This window comes from Lithobates pipiens, unplaced genomic scaffold (genome assembly GCF_037356315.1).
Source record: "Lithobates pipiens isolate NorthernLeopardFrog02 unplaced genomic scaffold, aLitPip1_a1.2 Scaffold_18, whole genome shotgun sequence".
NCBI classification, from domain to species: domain Eukaryota; kingdom Metazoa; phylum Chordata; class Amphibia; order Anura; family Ranidae; genus Lithobates; species Lithobates pipiens.
In genome coordinates this window covers 584,621,747-584,641,191 of record NW_027507758.1, presented here as the reverse complement: position 1 = coordinate 584,641,191, position 19,445 = coordinate 584,621,747, and the positions used below count along the sequence as shown (strand labels likewise).

Sequence of the window (19,445 nt, the reverse complement as noted above, 5' to 3'; positions counted from 1 at the left end):
CCCTGGTGGCCTTCAACCAAGCGTTACGTCTCCACAAAATCTCCTCACGACCAGGACCCATGACACCCTTGCGCAGCAACCCAGAGTTTAGCCCGGGAGCTGGCACCACATTCTTAAGCAGAGAATGGCCTCATGCGGAGGTTCTAGCACACCACTTCTTTCACAAACATAGACCACGCTCCTATGACAACCTAGTGGCACTCTCCCCGACCCAAAGCTTCCCCTTCTGGTCGTATAGACAACTGAGCCACTTCCTGGCCTCGGTGAACCCATCTACCACGTGGCCCAGACAACTTCTCCCATTTGAACGCCTTTGCACAAACACCACTCCTTTGCGACACTTAATCTCGAGCATATACGTACTTCTACAGGAGGAGACGGACCAGGCACTGATGACTCCCACGCGTAGCTCCTGGGAAAAGGATTTGCAGACCAACATTACAAATGAACAGTGGGAGGATATATTTACTCATGTCCATAAAGGCTCGATGAACGTGGCCATCCAAGAAAATGGGTATAAGATCGCTACTAAATGGTACAGGACTCCTGCCAGACTACACAAATTCTGAGCTCCAGACTACACAAACACTGAGCTCCAGCTGTTTTGCAAGGAAGAATGGGCAAGAATTTAAGTCTCTCGATGTGCAAAACTGATAGAAACATACCCCAAGTGACTTGCAGCTGTAATCGCAGCAAAAGGTGGCTCTACAAAGTATTAACGCAAGGGGGCCGAATAATTTTGCACACCCCACTTTTCATTTTTTTATTAGTTAAAAAAGTTTCAAAAATCCAATAGATTTCGTTCCACTTGACAATTGTGTCCCACTTGTTGGTGATTCTTCACAAAAAATAAAAATGTTATATCTTTATGTTTGAAGCCTGAAATGTGGCAAAAGGTTGAAAAGTTCAAGGGGGCCGAATACTTTCGCAAGGCACTGTATATAAATATAAACTCATTTTTAGCTCACAGGCTTTGCTAAAACATGGAGCTCTGCTTCTTGAGCTGGGGAAAAAGGATCCAATGACTCTGAATACAGAGTATCCTGGGTGATAAACTGCATACTCAGTATAAAACCGGGAATAACACTAAATATGTGGGTCTTCTGGGAGTGTGTCCTGCATCAGGCTCACAGCAGCTGATTCCTACACCATCAATTTAACACATGTGGTTTCCTTTGTCTCCAGCCTCCTCCAATAGAGGCAGTAAGGTGGCTGGATTCAAATGTACGCATTTTTCATTGTTAGATTTGTACATAAACAAACTCATATTTTAAACCTTTCATTAGACAAACATTTAGTTAGCTGTATATTTGCTGTGCAGAATGTCGGACCATTAAAAATTTAATATTTGACTAAAATAATGTCTGTAACTTTGTCTAATAGTACCTTTGCATAAAAGCTACATCTCTGATATATTGGGGTGAACCCTTCATTACTGGGTCCAGCTTGCATAAATATAACAAGCTTGTTTTCTATAATGCTTGTTTGTGTAAGAACTCCAGTTTCATGTTTCAAAAAGACAACTTTTTCCTGGCAATATTATAATAAATGATAACAATACCCTGCGGTCATGCAGAGATTTCCATACTGGCTGCAGACGGTATGGTATGGTATCCTAACAGGGTGTGTGGACTTGATGTGATGGGTCGGTTATATTTACATTTTATTTATTATTACTCTCACATCATGGACCGCACATCAAGTTATTATCAGACTTTAAGATTTCATTTTGGTAGAAAAACTTCTTATATATCCCATCCATCTTGGCTTTGTTAAACATTATGGCAGCTGTATTCCAATTAACAACCTCATCTTAATCTTTTTTTTTTTTTTTTCCACTCAATAAATGTAAAATTACAAAATTGTTATCTTAATCTAAACTAATCCCATTTTTACCAATTTCCACAATAACCTGGATTTCATTTCCAACCAAAGGTTGTCTAAACCAGTTTCAATATATCTATATTATTAATAAAATTGTTAAACTCATATTAGAAATGAATACTCTTATGATCATTTCAATATCACACACTAATATATATGCACAGATAAATGGGGGGACATATTCATTTTACTTAATTTCCCTTTTTTAAATTCACTGTTTCCACTATCAAAGGATATTCAATTTGTGTAAGACATGGTTAAATGTAACCTTCATTTTACCATGTTTGGAAAACAGATTCAAAAATAATTGTGATCACATTGTTTATCATTAGATTAATTAACCCGGCACATTTTGTTATAAATGTTTTGTCTAAAAACAGAAATTGGCATGGTGTCCTTCCAGCTTATCACCAACCTCTCATCCCAGCCACATTCTTTCAGGAGAGCGCAAAGGAGGGGGTCACATCTGCATACATGACACACACAAGAGATAGAACTAAAGGTTCCAGCATTCACACACATACACAAATATCTCTCTAAAATCGCTTACATTTTTCCCATTTGTACACAACACATGCATGTCATGCTGTCACCTTCTTTTAACGCTTTTAATATTTCCTTGCTTAACTAATGCTTTCCTTATTTTGTTCTGATATCCTTTGCATCCAATGTATTATTATCATACTTCACATACTGTACCTTCTATGATCAGACGGGCAGCCATAGTGCTCATCCCATCTTCCCTCTCTGACAACATATAAAGCATTCTGTTTTAAAGTGGTTGTAAACCCTTACAAACCACTTTGACCTACAGGTAAGCCTCGATTAAAGCTTACCTGTAGGTCCAAGAAATATCTCCTAAACCTACACAGTTTAGGAGATATTTACAAAAAGACAGGAACCACTGTCTACGGTGCATGCACCGTAGACAGCGGCACGCAGGCGGACAGGGCATGCCACTGCTAACGGCAATATGCCATTAGTGGAGGCTCCCATGCGCATGTGCGGGAGTGATGTGATCGCTGCTTCGGCACTGTGAGTGGCCGGAGCAGCAATATGCAGAAGAAGATGGATGCTCCGTGCTACAGGGGACATTGACATCGCTGGCTCCTGTGTCAGGTAAGTGCCACATAATGGGCTACTATGCGATTCATAGTAGCCCATTATGCTTTACCTTTGCAGGGAGACAAAGAGGAAGTAAACCCATTAGGGTTTACTTCCTCTTTAAGGACAATGATATATGGGATAGGAGCAATCAATAATAAGTGATTGCCTTGTAGTTCTATTTTTCATCCACAAGCTGGTGATAGGCTTTCCCTCAGCAATGCGCATGTGCATATCAGGGTTTACTTCCTCTTTAACTCTCATTACTGTTTCTTGACTTTACTAGTTGTAGTGTCTGACCCCAAATTTATCCCGCAACTTAACATCAAAAATGTCCCTTTCTGTGTAGTAATAATTGTCACCCTTGATCCATCCTGCTCACATAGATAGCTTTTTCTCTAGCTGTTTACTCTGCATGATTCTTAGTACCTGTGGACTTTACCCATTGTAGATCCCTGTCCACTTTAACCCTTAATCTAGTGGCTCAGTATAGGCGGAACCTTCGGTTCAAATATAGCGCTCCTCTTGCGCTGGGCATTTTTGAGGGTCTCTTACTCTTCATTCCCTTACTTAATTAAATGCCCATAATGACTGGCCAGTCTTCTCTATGTGTGCCTATACCCTCTTTCCTCTAAACTACTTTATCTAGCAGATGTAATATATATATCTGTGAACAGCACTATTCTTACCTTTCTTATCTATAACACTCTGATGGACAGTAGACAGTGACAACATAACATAACCACCAATCAATACAGTTCGATTAAGGGGAGTAAAATAGGTACCCTTTGTCCCGAAAATGCCTTACTGATCAAGGAAGTCTGATAACTCAAATGTAAGCAAAAGACTTACCTCAGCTGGCTGATTATCAGAAATTCCCAGATCGTCTCAAGCTCCTCGTTTCGGATACTCAGGGTCACCTGGAAACCCCTCCTAGGCAAAGCTTGCCACCTGACATAGATGTTTTGTAGATAGGCAACTCCTATCCTCATATTGATTAGTGGTTCCAAATTAATAATAACTACTGCAGTAGGGAACAGACACAAAAGATATGCTCAGCATCTTTCTAAATAACTGTTCTCCTTTATTATGAAGCATTTGAAGGTTTTTATACACATGATTACGTAGGTATCACATTAATATTACAATTGTACGTTTATGGTAACAAGTGGTGTTACATACGCTAATTCTAACTAGGACTCGAAAGAATGCAAAACATGTATTGAAAACATTAGTGCCATGTGCACAGTGAGGGTAGTGTGCAATACATGCAAAATAGAACACAATTATATACAGAACTTACAAATTTCCATTACACAGCTTTAAGAGCACACTGGATTTTTGACAGATCATCAGGTAATGTTCTGTGCTTAAAAGGTTTTTACTAGGATAAAACACGGGGAAATTTGCAAGTATTGCAGAGGGGTACTGAATATGTTTTTTTTTCGTTTGCCCTGACGTGCACTTTAAAGTGGTGTTTCCCCCAAGAAAAACAAAATATGAGTAAAATTCCTAAAAAAAAAAAAAAAAAATAGATTTTTTTTAACTGACCTCTAAATACCTGTTGCTAGGGGGCCCCTTGTAGTCTGCCTCCTTCAGTGCCTGGGCACATGGCATATCTTCCCCCTCGGCGCAGTCAGTCATCTGGGACACGTGACAGGTCCCAGATGACTGCACGGCAGTGGGTGCCCGGCTGTGAAGCCACAGCCGAGTGCCGACAGTAAGAATGCCGCCGGGGCCGAGCAGAGGGGGGGATGAGCGGAGCTTCGTTCCCCCACATTGCTGGACCCTGGGACAGGTAAGTGTCCGATTATTAAAAGTCAGCAGCTGCAGTATTTGTAGCTGTTGACTTTTAATGAATTTTTTAAGGGGCACCCCACTTGAACTATTACATTGATTCTAATGTCCACCAAAATCAGCATGTGCTCCTCAGTCCTATCCAACAAACTGCTCCTGAAAAACAGGCTTGGACCATAATACACGTAGAGCCTTCCATCACCAGTACCCATGTCCTCATCTAGAATTTTACACTGACCTGGAATACACCTTCTTTCTTTTGCCTACAGTTCCAGCTTATACATTTTTCTTCCCCTTTTTTTCTTTTTCATTTTATTTAGTTCCCTGTGCTACCAATAGTGGGTTTTGGGGTTAGGTTGTAAGGCACATATTGTATTATTTTTGCGATTACTTTTATCTTGAGAACAAGTGTTTTTTTTTCCATATGTGTCTTAATTTGTTTGTTGCACAATAGGATATTATGTCTTCAGTATCAATTACTGACCCACATGGGTACACATCAGGCCTCAATAAGTTCCCTGACAGTTGAAAGCATTCTATGGGGACTAGTCTATGAATATGTATTTTGGAGTTTTTTGATTCTTCTAAAGCCCATCTCCAGAGTGAAAATATACCCCCCTCCCTTAACAAGTGATCACTGTAAATTAAAAAAAACTTTATCTAAGTGTCCATTTTACTTACTGAAAGCCATGGCTATGTGATCCTCAAGTCCTTAGTCTTCTCTTTGTTTACATGAGGGGTCCTTCTGCTTCCCACTGGCAAGTGATGTAGACATTTCCTATTGGCTGTCCAGCGGTGAGGTTCTCTCGGGATCCAGAAGAGGAGTGACATTTCAAGGGGACAGTAGGGGGCTGAACAGGGAGGGACCATCTTTAGTGCTCAATTAGTGCCCCCACCCCCAAAAATGGCCTCAGCGTGGAACTCAGAAGGGGGACTTTTAGTTGCTTCACAAAGTAAGGAAACATTTCCTGCTGAATAGGTTTAAAGGGGTGTGTGTGTATATATATATATAATTATATATATATATATATATATATATATATATATAAAAAATCAAATTCGAATTCGAATAAGATCAGGTGGTGGTTCTATACCTACCTGGTTCTGCACTGGTTGCCGATACTGTGAAGAAACAAGAAGTCAGTTTGTCTTTGTTATCAAAAAAAGTGTTCTTGGCTAATCAGCAAACAGCAAAGATAAGGATATTCCTAGACTTACAATATACGATCAAATTTTTTTCACACCTGACCATCACACCTCCTATATGGCCAAAATAATACAGACACTTGTTCACATTATTGAGTATCCAATGTAGGTACTAATAATGACACAGCATACAAGGAGGTTTTAGATAATTGCTTACTTCCATCCTTGTGGCCATAGTTTGGTGAACGTCCTTTTCTGTTTCAGGAAGATTGTTCTCTGTACATAAAGCCAGCTCCATAAAGACACAGTTTGACTAGTTTGGTGTGAAAGGAATAAGGGTGCCCTGCACAGAGCCCTAACCTCAACCTACTGAACACCTTTGGGATGAATTGTAACATGAATTTTAACATGGATTATGATCCACATCTTCTCATTCAACATCAGTACCTGACCTAACAAATGCTCTTTTGACTGAATGGGCTCTTTTGAAGAGAAATACTCTAAAGTCTTGTGGGAAAGCCTTCTGTGAAAAGTGAAGGCTGTTCTAACCACAAAGGCTGGCAGTGGGCAATTATTTATTAATGCCCATAGATTTGGAATAGGATATCCAATAAGCTCATATACAGTAGGTGTGATTGGGATGGATGCCCAAAAAATGTTTGATATATAAATATTAGGGATACTTTTTTAGAAGTATTGGTAATGGTCAAAAAACTGACAGATATTACCGGTATTGCTTCAAGGGGTTTTACTGGGCATGCTGGGACTGTGACGTCATAAGGGGTGGGATCACCGGGTGACATCACCAGTGACCCCGCCTCTTATGCCTATATAACACTTTTTCCCCCAGGTGAATAGGTAGGGGTACGATGTACCCCTACTCATTCACATAGGGTGGGGGGCCAGGATCTGGGGGCCTCCTTATTAAAGGGGGCTCCCGGATTCCAATAAGCACCCTGCCTGCAGACCCCAACAACCAATGGCCAAGGTTGTTGGGAAGAGGCCCTTGTCCTCATCAACATGGGGACAAGGTTCTTTGGGGTGGGGGGGCCGCAGGGCGCCCCTTCCCCAAAGCATCCACCCCCCATGTTGAGGGCATGAGGCCTGGTATGGTTCAGGAGGGGGGGTGCTCACTTGTCCCCACCCCCTTTCCTGACCAGCCAGACTGTGTGCTCGGATAAGGGTCTGGTATGGAATTTGGGGGGACCCCCACAGTGTTTTTTCCGGCGTAGGGGGTTACCCTTAAAATCCATACCAGGCGACGGGGCTAGCAAGGTGTCAATCTCGCCGATGAAAGCGGCAAGATTGACTTCCTTCTCTAGTCCTGTTGTACCTGGAGTCACGTTCAAAATGAACAGACTTTAGTCCTTCGGGAGTCCGTTGGACCTTGTCCACCACAAAGTCAGTTTATGTGTGTGCAAGTCCACTCGTTTGGAAAGTCCAGTGGACCTCCTCTGCAAAGTCCGGAATATTGTTCGCCGGACCAGGTCTGCCCGGAAAGTCCAATCGTGTGTACGGGGCATAAGGGTAAATTCTTGCCTTCCATACTTGTACATTTTGGCAAGTGCTCTGAGGGCCCACTTTGTGAGATTTTACCTCCACTGACCTGCCACGCTACAGTGAATTGATTTGTTCCTCAAACATTACCCATATAAGATGTTCTACTCACATCTCTTGACTCTCACTCGTACATTCTCTGGCTTATTAACATTTTCTTTGTTAGCAATGGAGCCGCTCTACAAAACAAAAATAAGAAAAATTAATTACAAACTTATTAACACCAACTTTAAGATGCAGCCAGGCTAAACAGGTTTTTCACAGTGCTTCTGCACAGGACTGTAGCCACTTGGTCCTGGATGCACAACCTCCAATATTTGAAAGCGCAAATGGAGTGGGGTTACAGAAAGGGGTGGCGTGCAGAACCATGACAACTGTATATTTTATGGCTTTGATTCAGTGCATTTCTGGTAGCTATAGGGTCAGCCAGGTGCACAAGATGAACTCCAGGCTCAAAAGCATTGACTTTCAGCTGGTAAGCTGTGCTATATGGCCAAGTTTACATGGAAATTTTGAATGGAGTAGTGAATATTAAAGTATAACTGCACCATAGCCTTATATTCACAAATTTTCCTGATTCATTCAGACATCCAATTATCCAGAAACTACTGAATCTTATCAAAATCCTCTGAGGCAAGTCTTTGCATGGGCTGTGCATTCTTTAATCAATCCTATACAGAATTTGTACTCCACTGGAGCATGGACCACGGACACTTTGTAGGAATGAATAAAGAGCACACAGTATAAGACTGGCAGGAGGTTTTGGGGCTCAGTAAGCCACACAGCAAAGCAGGGCATCCATCATACATTTTTACACAGCTTTAGGCCTGGGCCCCACCTGACCACTAACATTTCCCAGGGCCTGCCCACTGGCCAACCCAATAAATTTACCCAGTTTTGGGGGGATGGGATCAGTGACGGTGGTGGTTGGGGTGATGGGATAAGTGGTGGAGGGGTGGGATCAGTGGCAGCAGTGATGGTGGAGGGGGTGGATGGGAGCAGTGGCAGCAGTGATAATGGTGGGTGGGAGGAGATCAGTGGCAGTTGTGATGGTGGTGGTGGGGGTTGGGATCGGTGGTAGCGGTAATGTTGGTGGAGAGGTGGGATGAATGGTAGTGGTGATGGTAATGAGGGGAAGGGATCAGTAGCAGCGCTGATGGAGGTCCATCTCTCATCAGAACTAGAAAAAGCAGTGAGCAGTGGGCCCCCACAAAGTGGCGGAACGCCAGGCAACAACTCATTGGTTGGGGCCCACCAACTGAGCCCCTCGGGATGCCCAGACCCCTACATGGGCTGCCCCCCCCCCCCCCCAATGGTGGCCCTGCAGCAAGGTGTTTCCAATAAAGAGAACTGTTAAAGTTTCAACATAAAAAGACATTTTAGACAAGTGAACGCTTTCAACCTTGTGGTCACAGTTTAGGTTTTGGATAGGCCATTTTCTGTTCCGGCATATTGCAGTGCACAAAGCTTCATGGTTTCATGAGTTTGGTGTGAAGGAACGCATGTGAACTACAGCCCCGACCTAGTGATTTAAGATGATTTGGCATGCTTATTTCAAGCCATTGCTTTTTTTGGCTAAATAGACAAGAGTTTCCACAGACATTCTCCAAAATCTTATGCAAGGTCTTCCATAAGAGTGTAGGCTGTTATAGCTGCTAAGAGGGGGAAAACTCCATATTAATGACCATGGTCTGCTGTCCAACAAGTTCATACAGATGTTATGGTCAGGTATCCACAAATCGGCAATGGTCATGTAGCCACAAAGTTGTAAGTGCACTGCTAAAATGTCTTTATAAGCTAAAGACCCCTTAACGTACATTTGTGTTACCAGTTTGAAGTGGTTTACCGGGGTTATGGCTGAAGCTGCCAGACATAGCTCCAGCATAATTTTTTTTTCAGCCAGTGCTTCTCTTTCTGATAAAATCAATCTGAGCTGCTGATTAGCCACTGGATTGCTTTTAGAAGCAGTTTGAGGGGTTGTCTCCCCCCTCCCGCTGTTCGCCAGTGTTTCTTGGGCTTACCGTTCTCACTGGCGAGCCCGGAAAACGATCAGGTGGTTTGCATAGCTGGCCACAGAGGTGAGGAAAGACCATGATGTCCTCACCCTGAATAAGCACTACAGCTAGTGTGAAACATCAGCTATTTTTCCTTGTTCACTGTGTTTGAGCTGTGATGTGATTTTCCAGTAAAAGAAAGTGGTCTTCTGAAGAGTGCGGCAGTCCCGAGCTTGTTTTTCATCTGTTGCATGATGTCCTCACCGCTATGATCTAGGAGGACCGGAGTGCCATCATGGCTGCACTTCCAGTCTAGGGCAGACGTAAACAACTTTTTATTTTTTTTAAACATAAGATTAAGGTTTTTTTATATGATGCTTTCAAGGGTAGAGGAGAGATCTGGGGTCTTATCAGTGGCGGCTGGTGAAGTTTTAGGATGGGGGTGCAAGACCCTGCCCCTCCCACTTCTCATAAGCCACCTCCTTATAGAATCCACATCATATACCAGGCTGCACATTATACACAGGGCTCTGTACATCATATACCAGGCTGTACATTATACACAGAGCTCTGCACATGATATACCAGGCTGCGCATTATACACAGGGCTCTGCACATAATATACCAGGCTGCACATTATACATAGGGCTCTACTAAAGCAACCCGTAAATCGCACATATCTACATTCTGCAACCTGTAAATCATACATATCTGCATTCTGCAACCTGTAAATCACACATATCTGCATTCTGTAAATCGCACATAACTGCATACTCCAACCTGTAAATCGTACATATCTGCATTCTGTAAATCGCACATAACTGCATTCTGCAACCTGTAAATCGCACATATCTGCAACCTGTAAATCACACATCTGCATTCGGTAAATCGCACTTAACTGCATTCTGCAACTTGTAAATTGCACATATCTGCATTCTGCAACCTATAAATCTCACATAACTGAATTCTGCAACCTGTAAATTGCACATATCTGCATTCTGCAACCTGTAAATCGCACATATCTACATTCTGTAAGTTGCACATATCTGCATTCTGCAACCTGTAAATCGCACATAACTGCATTCTGCAACCTGTAAATTGCACATATCTGCATTCTGTAGCCTGTAAATCACACATATCTGCATTCTGCAACCTGTAAATCCCACATATCTGCATTCTGTAAATTGCACATATCTGCATTCTGCAACCTGTAAATTGCACATAACTGGGGGGGAGGTGCTGCCGCCAACCACCAAAAACATAATGAAGTTGATAAGCTGGGGGGTTGTACTGCCACGACCGCCTAAAACGTAATGATGTTGATAAGGGGGGGGATGAGCCGGTGACATCACGTCTGAGTGCTTGTATTTGCTGAACACGCTGGATGTGCAGTGGGGAGGAAAGCTACGTTCTTTATACTGAACGTATTTTCTAATTTCCAAATTTAAAATTTACGGATTTACGTATTCCGAAATTTTCAAATTTACGAATTTTCGAATTTCCAAATTTTTCAAATTCAGGAAAAAACTAATGAAATTAAACAAGCTTTATTTGTACCTTGGAGCAGGAAGATTTGTGTGTTTTTATGCAATATTATTCACATATAAATAAATAGTAATGCGCCAGTTGTACGTTTTGAGCGATTTTCTGTTCAAGTGAAAAAATGTAAAAATAAAAATAGTAATAATATGCAAAAAAAGTATGTAAAAAGTATGTAAAATAAATACACAAATAACTAAAAACCATCATAAATAAATTAATAATATGTAATAATACATACATTAATAATAGTTAAAGTGCTACTAAACCCACAACAGTAAAATCAGTCTGTATATGCAGTAAGCATGCTTTTTATACTCCCTGTGGAGTGGGGTTAATCCTCCGCGTTGTGTAAAAAGGCTGTTTGAACCTGTCTTCTCTGATCCTCCCTTTCTTCCACAGTTCCCAAACCATCTCCTGATAAGACAGAGCCTTTAGAGTCACTCTATGCATGCTTAGTTTGGTATAAATTGCTAGAAAGTTTTTTTTTTCTTGTGAGGGTGCCTGTGATCAGCACAGAGACAATCAGCACTGTCCAGACAGAGGGTCATGCAGCCTCATAGGACAGCGAGAGGAGAGGAGAATGAAAACTTCTCCTGCAAACTTTAACCAGTGTTTGGATTCTTATAGAATTCACACGACTGCTATATACTGCTGATAAGAAAAGGTATTTCGTTTTTATTTGCTAAAATAATTGCATTCCATGTTCTGTGTACTGTGGGAGACCAGATATAGTGAATGCAGGGCCCTGGGTTTAGTAACACTTTAACCCCCAACCTTAAAAAAATAATAATAAGAATAATAATTTATTATCATTAATAATAATTAAAATAATAATAAAATAATATTAAATTAACACCCAAACCTGAACGAAAAAATAAATAAATAATAATAACATGTTTATTTTGTGTTTAGTGTTAGGGTGTTTAGTTATTTATTATTACTTTATTTTTATTTTTTAAGGGTTAGGGGTTAAGGTTAGTGGTCAATGATTTATTTATTATTACATAGTATTAATTTATTGAATTTATTTATGATTATCTTTATTTATTTGCGTATTTTTTTTACATTTATTTATTTGTGTATTAGTAGTAGTAGTAGTAGTAGTAGTAGGAGGAGTAGTAGTAGTAGTACACTGTAAAAAATATTGTGCTGGGTCTACTCAAAAAAATTTAGGCATTTGCATCAGCTTTTTAAGTACTGTCAACTAAACTTATTTTTTTTGACTGATTAGACTTTTCATGTTTTCAACTTTGTTGTTTTAAGTAAACCCAACTCAATTGTTTTCAGTTTGTAGACCATACTGTTTTAAGTTAGGAATACATACCTTAACTTGTCTGGAACTATAGTTTTAAGTAACGCCTACTATTTTTTTCTTTCAGTTTATAGACCATAGGTTTAAGTAAAGCTAACTTAAACTTTTACAGTTTATAGACCATTGGTTCAAGTAAAGCCAGCTCAATTTTCCCAGTTTATATACCAAAGGGTCAGTTAGGAATACATACATTAACTTATTTCAAGTACTTATATAGCACCATCAATTTACAGAGTGCTGTACATATACATTCACATCAGTCCCTGCCACCAAGGAACTTTCAATCTAAGATCCCTAACTCACATTCATACATGTACTAGGGTGAATTTACACAGGAGACAATTACCCCACTAGCATGTCTTTGGAGTGTGGGGGGAAACGTATGCAGGCACAGGGTAGAACATGCAAACTGCAGGCAGATGGTGTTGTGGTTGGATTTGAACCAGAGACCCTTTTGTTGCTAGGCAAAGGTGTTAACCACTACACCACTGTGCTGCCCTATTACTTAGCTACATATTTTTAAGTGATATTAACTTGTACTTTACTCATTTTTTTAAGTTGGTAAAACGTATTTTCCAAATGTATTTGATATATATTTGAAGGTTTTTATATAAAAATAATACAATAATATGTTGTTTTTTTAAATGAAACAGGCTTTCAAAACAAATTAACATTCATTATTTATAAAGTGTTACAAATGTAATATTATTAAAGCAGCATCAAATGTAAAATGTAAACATTAAAAAAAAAGAAAAAAATGCCTCTTTCTCAGCCAAGAAATCAAACTGAATCACACATGTATATATAATATATCTGTAAAGAACGTAGAATTACAGAATGTATTAACTTTTATTTTTCTGCCTTTTAGGAAAGTAATTTTCACTTTAACCACTTCAGCCCTGGAAGGATTTGCCCCCTTAATGACCAGGCCATTTTTTATGATACAGCACTGCGTCTCTTTAACGGACAATTGTGCGGTCATGCAATGTTGTACCCAAACAAAATTTTCTCCCAAAAATAGCTTTCTGTTGGTGGTATTTGATGACCTCTGTGATTTTTATTTTTTGCGCTATAAACAAAAAAATAACCGACAATTTTGAAAAAAACATTTTTTTTTTTACTTTCTACTATAATACATATCCCAAAAAATGTAAAAAATAAAAAAATTAATTTATTTAAATGTATTCATCAGTTTAGGTCGATATATATTCTTCTACCCACTTCAATACTTTAGGGCATCATATGAAGTCCTTGAAGTTGTGTGGGGATATCTGAATGATGCCTGCAGCTACAGGCATCATTCAAATATCATTCTATCCAGCTGGCGATTCTGTGCATGATAAGAAGATTGTCAAGAATTGGGAATTCTAATGATATTGGGGCAGTTGCTGAGGCTGCTCCCTTGATATCCACACCCAAAAATGTTTGTTGAGGGGACTATTGCGGTACTAAATAAATCATAAAAGACTTTGTTATAAAAAATGACAAGTAATTTAATAAAGACAAAAAAATGAAATCCATCAAAACTTTCATATTGCTAAAATCATATACACCACAATTTAATAAACTACCGACGGGTAACCCCGTAAGGTTTCTATTGAAGAGGGGGTACAGAAACATTTCCTCTACCGGTTTCGCGGTGAACCGCTTCTTCAGGAGGATAGTCTACAGAGTAAATAAAAATATTTGCAAATAATCAAATAGCAGCGAATCATATAATGACATAACAGAAGAGTTACAGTAATTTAAATAGCGAGGGGATCAGCTCACCCACAAAGGAGGAAGCAGTAGATCACAGGACCCATCGGTTTCCTCCCACGGCAGATGTGGGGGGTTGTAAAGGACTCTTCAAATTTAAACAGATATATATAATATGAGAGTTAAAGTGAGATGAGACATTAACCTATACACACCTAAAGAGCGATATATAGGTGAAAAGAGGATGGGAGATAGACTGTGTATAGGGAATGTAAAAAGAGCCTATAAAAAGGAAGTGCTTAATTGTGCATCCTGAAGTGTCCTAAGCAAGCAAAAAATTACCAAAGAAATGTGACCAAATTGGGAAGAAAAGGAAAAAGAAATAAGGAGTCTGTGGAAAAAGGCAAACCACCACAAAAAATAGAGTAAAAAGCATATAGGTGAAACAAGTGTGAAAGTAAAAGCCAAACATACCGTTTGTGCTATATTATCCAGTGCACACCACCCATGTTCATAGAGAGAGATCGAACAGGGCAACACCATAGTAGCCAAAGAATACAAATGTATAGTGTGCAGGGCAGGTATCACCTACTATATATATAATACACTCCGCGAAACCGGTAGAGGAAACGTTTCTGTACCCCTCTTCAATAGAAACCTTACGGGGTTACCCGTCGGTAGTTTATTAAATTGTGGTGTATATGATTTTAGCAATATGAAAGTTTTGATGGATTTCATTTTTTTGTCTTTATTAAATTACTTGTCATTTTTTATAACAAAGTCTTTTATGATTTATTTAGTACCGCAATAGTCCCCTCAACAAACATTTTTGGGTGTGGATATCAAGGGAGCAGCCTCAGCAACTGCCCCAATATCCTTAGAATTCCCAATTCTTGACAATTATCAATTGGGATGATGGTACTGTTATATGTATTACGTATATTTTGTATTTGAGGCTATACTCAGTCTATGGCATGATAAGAAGATCATAGCAGTAGTTCCTCCACTTGATCATTCTTATAGGCGACAGGAGGGGACATCCCCCCCCCCTCCCGCTCTCATCCGGTGCTTCTCCGGGCTCTCCCATGCCATCGGGGGCCCGGAGAAAGAATCGGCCGGGGTTGGATGACGATGATAGAGATTTCCGTTTCCGGGAGTAAACAAAGCCACGATCGTGGCTGTCGGCATGAGATTGGTGAATTTTTTTTCTCGATCTCATGCTTTCCAGCCTGGAGGAGAGATGTGGGTCTTTCTGACCCAGAATCTCTCCATAAAGAGGGCTTGTCACAATAGATTCCTATGACAAGGGATGTTTACATTCCTTGTAAAAGGAATAAAAGTGATCCAAAAAAAAAATGAAAAAAAATAAGTGTAAAAATGTAAAAAAGTAAAATAAAAAAAATGTAAAAAATAAATAAATAAAGACCCTGTCACGGGTACCTCACGTTCAGAAGCGAACACGCGCACAAGTCCCGCCCACATATGTAAACGCAATTCAAAGCACACATGTGAGATATCACCGCATGCATTAGAGCGTGTGCAAAAATTCTAGCACAAGACCTCCTCTCTAACTCTAAACTGGTAACCTGTAAACATTTTTAAAACATCGCCTATGGAGATTTTTAAGTACCAAAGTTTGGCGCCATTCCATGAGTGTGCACAATTTTAAAGCGTGACATGTTAGGTATCTATTTACTTGGCGTAACATCATCTTTCACATTATACAAAAAAATTGTGCTAACTTTACTGTTTTGCTACTTTTAAATTCATGAAACCGTTTTTTTTTTTCCAAAAAAAAGGCGTTTGAAAAATTATTGCACAAATACTGTGCAAGGTAAAAAGTTGCAAGGACCGACATTTTATTCCCTAGGGTTTCTGCTAAAAAAACATATATAATATTTGGGGGTTCCGAGTAATTTTCTAGCAAAAAAATTATGATTTTTACATGTAGGAGAGAAGTGCCAGAATAGGCCTGGTATTGGAGTGGCGAATATTGATTGGTTTGCAGAAAAGCTATCGCGTCTACAAACTATGGGATAGATTTAGGGACTTTTATTTATTTTTATTGTTTTTCCTGGTAATGATGGTAATCTGCAATTTTTAGCAGGACAGTGACATTGCGGTGGACAAATCCGACCCCAAATTACATTTTTGGAGACCAGTGACATTACTACATTGATCAGTGCTATACAAATGCAGTGATCAATGTATAAATAACACTGCCAGGGAAGGGATTAACACTAGGGGGCGATCAAGGGGTTAAGTGTGTTCCCTGGGTGTGTTCAAACTGTAAAGGGGGTGGGCTGCCAGCGATATGACAGAGATCACTGTTCCTAATCACTGGGAACAGAAGATCTCTGACATATCATCAGTCGGACAGAATGGGGTAGGGAGTTCCAATGGATGGGAGAAGCTCAATATACTTATTTTTCCTGCCAATGCAGCATAAATATGGGATATTTGTTTTTGAAATGTAATAAAAGTGCAAAGTGGGCGGGGATTTAGGTTACATAATCGAATGTTGAATGTCCAATATCTCAAAAACCGAACAAGCAGAACCTTTGTTTTTGTGGTACAAATCAGCATAAACAAATTGTATAAATTTGTTTTTAAAATGTAAAAATATGTGGTGCAAAGTGGGAGAAGTTTCATCAATTATAATGCGTAATATCTCTGAAACCAAACCAGTACATATGTTCATTTTTGCAGCACAAATCAGCACAAATGCAGTACAAACGAATGCCATCTTTGTTTTTAAATTTTAATACCATTGAGTGCAAAGTGGGCAGAGCTTTATGTTACATAATCTGAATTTGAATTCCAATATCTCAAAGAACCGAACATTAATTTTTGTGGAACAAAATGGTTTTTAAGCTGAACAGCTGGTGGTCCCTCGCCCTGCATCATGGCTTTTTCGTGACTTGGAAAAATTCTAGTCACTGTTGGCGCTCTTTTGTGCTGATGGGCCTCAACCGTATGGGAACTGCCTTGTGCATGCTTTCAAAGTTTCAAAAGACATCAAACTAATATATACAGCATCCAAATTCGTGCAGTTGCACGTTTGGCAAACATATGCGTTCCGCAATTTCAGTCAAATGAATTTTTTTTTTTTAAATAAATAAAAAGTCAATGGAAACGAAGACAATTCATTCCGTATTGACTTCTATTGCATGCAATACCGCATGTGGCCAGAGGTGGGGGGCACCGGAGAGGTACTCGGGGAGAGCTCGGTTGAACTCAGAAACCCTTGGAAAGGCTCAAAAACACTCGGAAAGGCTCGGAAACACCGGAGAATGGAGTATTTCCGAGTGTTTTCGAGTATTTCCGAGTGATTCCAAGTATCTCCGAACAGCTCCGAACCATTCCGAGTGTCATCGGCGCCCCCGCACCTCTAGCCAAATGCAATACTGCAAACCCCTGAATTCTGCTTGTTTTTGTGAGACAACACTCACAAACCGAGTCAGGATTTAAAAAAAAAATTAACCGCGTTACTCATTAACCTCCCTGGCGGTACGATTATTTCAGATTTTAGGTGCTAAAAGCGGTACAATTATTTTTGCATGAAAATTTGGTGTTTTATATTGTAGTCCTGTAATTCTTAGCAATAACTCACTTAACCACTATAGCCCCGGACCAATAAACACCTTAAGGACCAGAGGTCTTTTTCCAATTTCGCACTGCGCTGCTTTAACTGGTAATTGCGCGGTCATGCAATATTGCACCCAAAAGAAATTTGCGTCCTTTTCTTCCCACAAATAGAGCTTTCTTTTGATGGTATTTGATTGCCTCTGCGATTTTTATTTTTTGCGATATAAATGGAAAAAGAGCGAAAATTTTGAAAAAAATATATATTTTCTTCTTTTTGTTATAAGAAAAATCGAATAAACTAAATTTTAGTCATACATTGAGGGCAAAATTTATTCAGCCACATGTCTTTAGTAAAAAAAATGTCAATAAGCATATATTTTTTGGTTTGCGCAAAAGTTATAGCGTCTACAAACTAGAGTACATTTTCTGGAATTTACACAGCTTTTAATTTATGACTGCCTATCTCATTTCTTGAGGTGCTAAAATGGCAGGGCAGTACAAACCTCCCCCCCCAATGACCCCATTTTGGAAAGTAGACACCCCAAGGAAATTGCTTATGGGTATGTTGAGCCCATTGAATATTTATTTTTTTTGTCCTAAGGGATTGAATAATGACAAAAAAAAAAAAAAATTACAAAAAGTTGTCACTAAATGATATATTGCTCACACATGCCATGGTTATATGTGGAATTGCACCCCAAAATATATTCCGCTACTTCTCCCGAGTATGGGGATACCACATGTGTGGGACTTTTTGGGAGTCTAGTCGCGCACGGCACCCCGAAAACCAAGCACTGCCTTCCGGATTTAAATATAAAATGCTACCAAAAAAATTGTTAGCGATCACAGGGATCAGGCTTGACTCTGCGATTGCTGCAGTTATGTGTTTAGTGTTTTGTAAGTGACAGTGATCGATTGATACTGCACTTGGGTGGGCTGGGCAGAGGGGCAAAACGCAGGTGCTAGCAGGTATCTGGGCTGATCCCGCTAACAATGCGTTTTTTTGGAACCCTGAACTGCTGGGGACGCTAGTATAGATCTGATCAGATATTGATCTGTTCAGATTCTATACCACTACAGGAGGTTTATGCTTTGCGTGTGGGTGTTAGCGGTACTGGCACTAACCTAGCGCTGCCTGGGGCGACGCAGACCCTGACCCTAAAACCTAATTGATATCACCCGCCGGGTGATCAGGGGGTTAAACCTTTATTGGGTAATAAATGGTGGGTGCCCCGATGCTATAAAAAGCAAACTAACCAGAGTCACCCGTAACACTTATACGGTGATCAGTGGTGAAAGGGTTAACTAGGGGCAATCAGGGGGTTCAAATTTTTATTAGGTAGTATATGGGGGTCCCTGGCACTATATAAAAACCTGACGGGGAACCTAAATAACTAACTGGCTAACCAGCGTCACCAGTGACACTTATACTGTGATCGCTGGTGAAAGGGTTAACTAGGGGCAATCAGGGGGTTAAAACCATTATTGGGTAGTATATGGGGGTACCTAACGCTATAAAAACCTGGCGGTGAACCTAAAAAAATAACTAGCTACCTAACGACACTAGTGACACTAATGCAGCGATCAGAAAAACGATCGCTTAGTGACACTGGCAAAAGGGGGTGAAAGGGTTAACTAGGGGCAATCAGGGGGTTAAAACCATTATTGGGTAGTATATCGGGGTACCTAGCGCTATAAAAACCTGGCAGTGAACCTAAAAAAAACTAGCTACCTAGCGACACTAGCGACACTAATGCAGCGATCAGAAAAATGATCGCTTAGTGACAGTGGCAAAAGGGGGTGAAAGGGTTAACTAGGTTGTG

General features: G+C 40.0%; 1 protein-coding gene across 1 annotated transcript in view; it reads right to left on the bottom strand.

Annotated features, from left to right (window-relative positions):
• The window catches only part of LOC143986785 (uncharacterized), a 122,263-nt gene extending 116,034 nt beyond the window's left edge, over window positions 1-6,229 (bottom strand). Inside the window, exons 1-2 of the mRNA XM_077485191.1 lie at window positions 6,124-6,229; window positions 5,884-5,907 (exon numbers count right to left, since the gene is read on the bottom strand). Of these exons, the coding sequence (XP_077341317.1) occupies window positions 5,884-5,907; window positions 6,124-6,229 (130 nt within the window). The remainder of the gene's footprint in view (window positions 1-5,883; window positions 5,908-6,123) is intronic.
• Window positions 6,230-19,445: the final 13,216 nt, after the last annotated feature.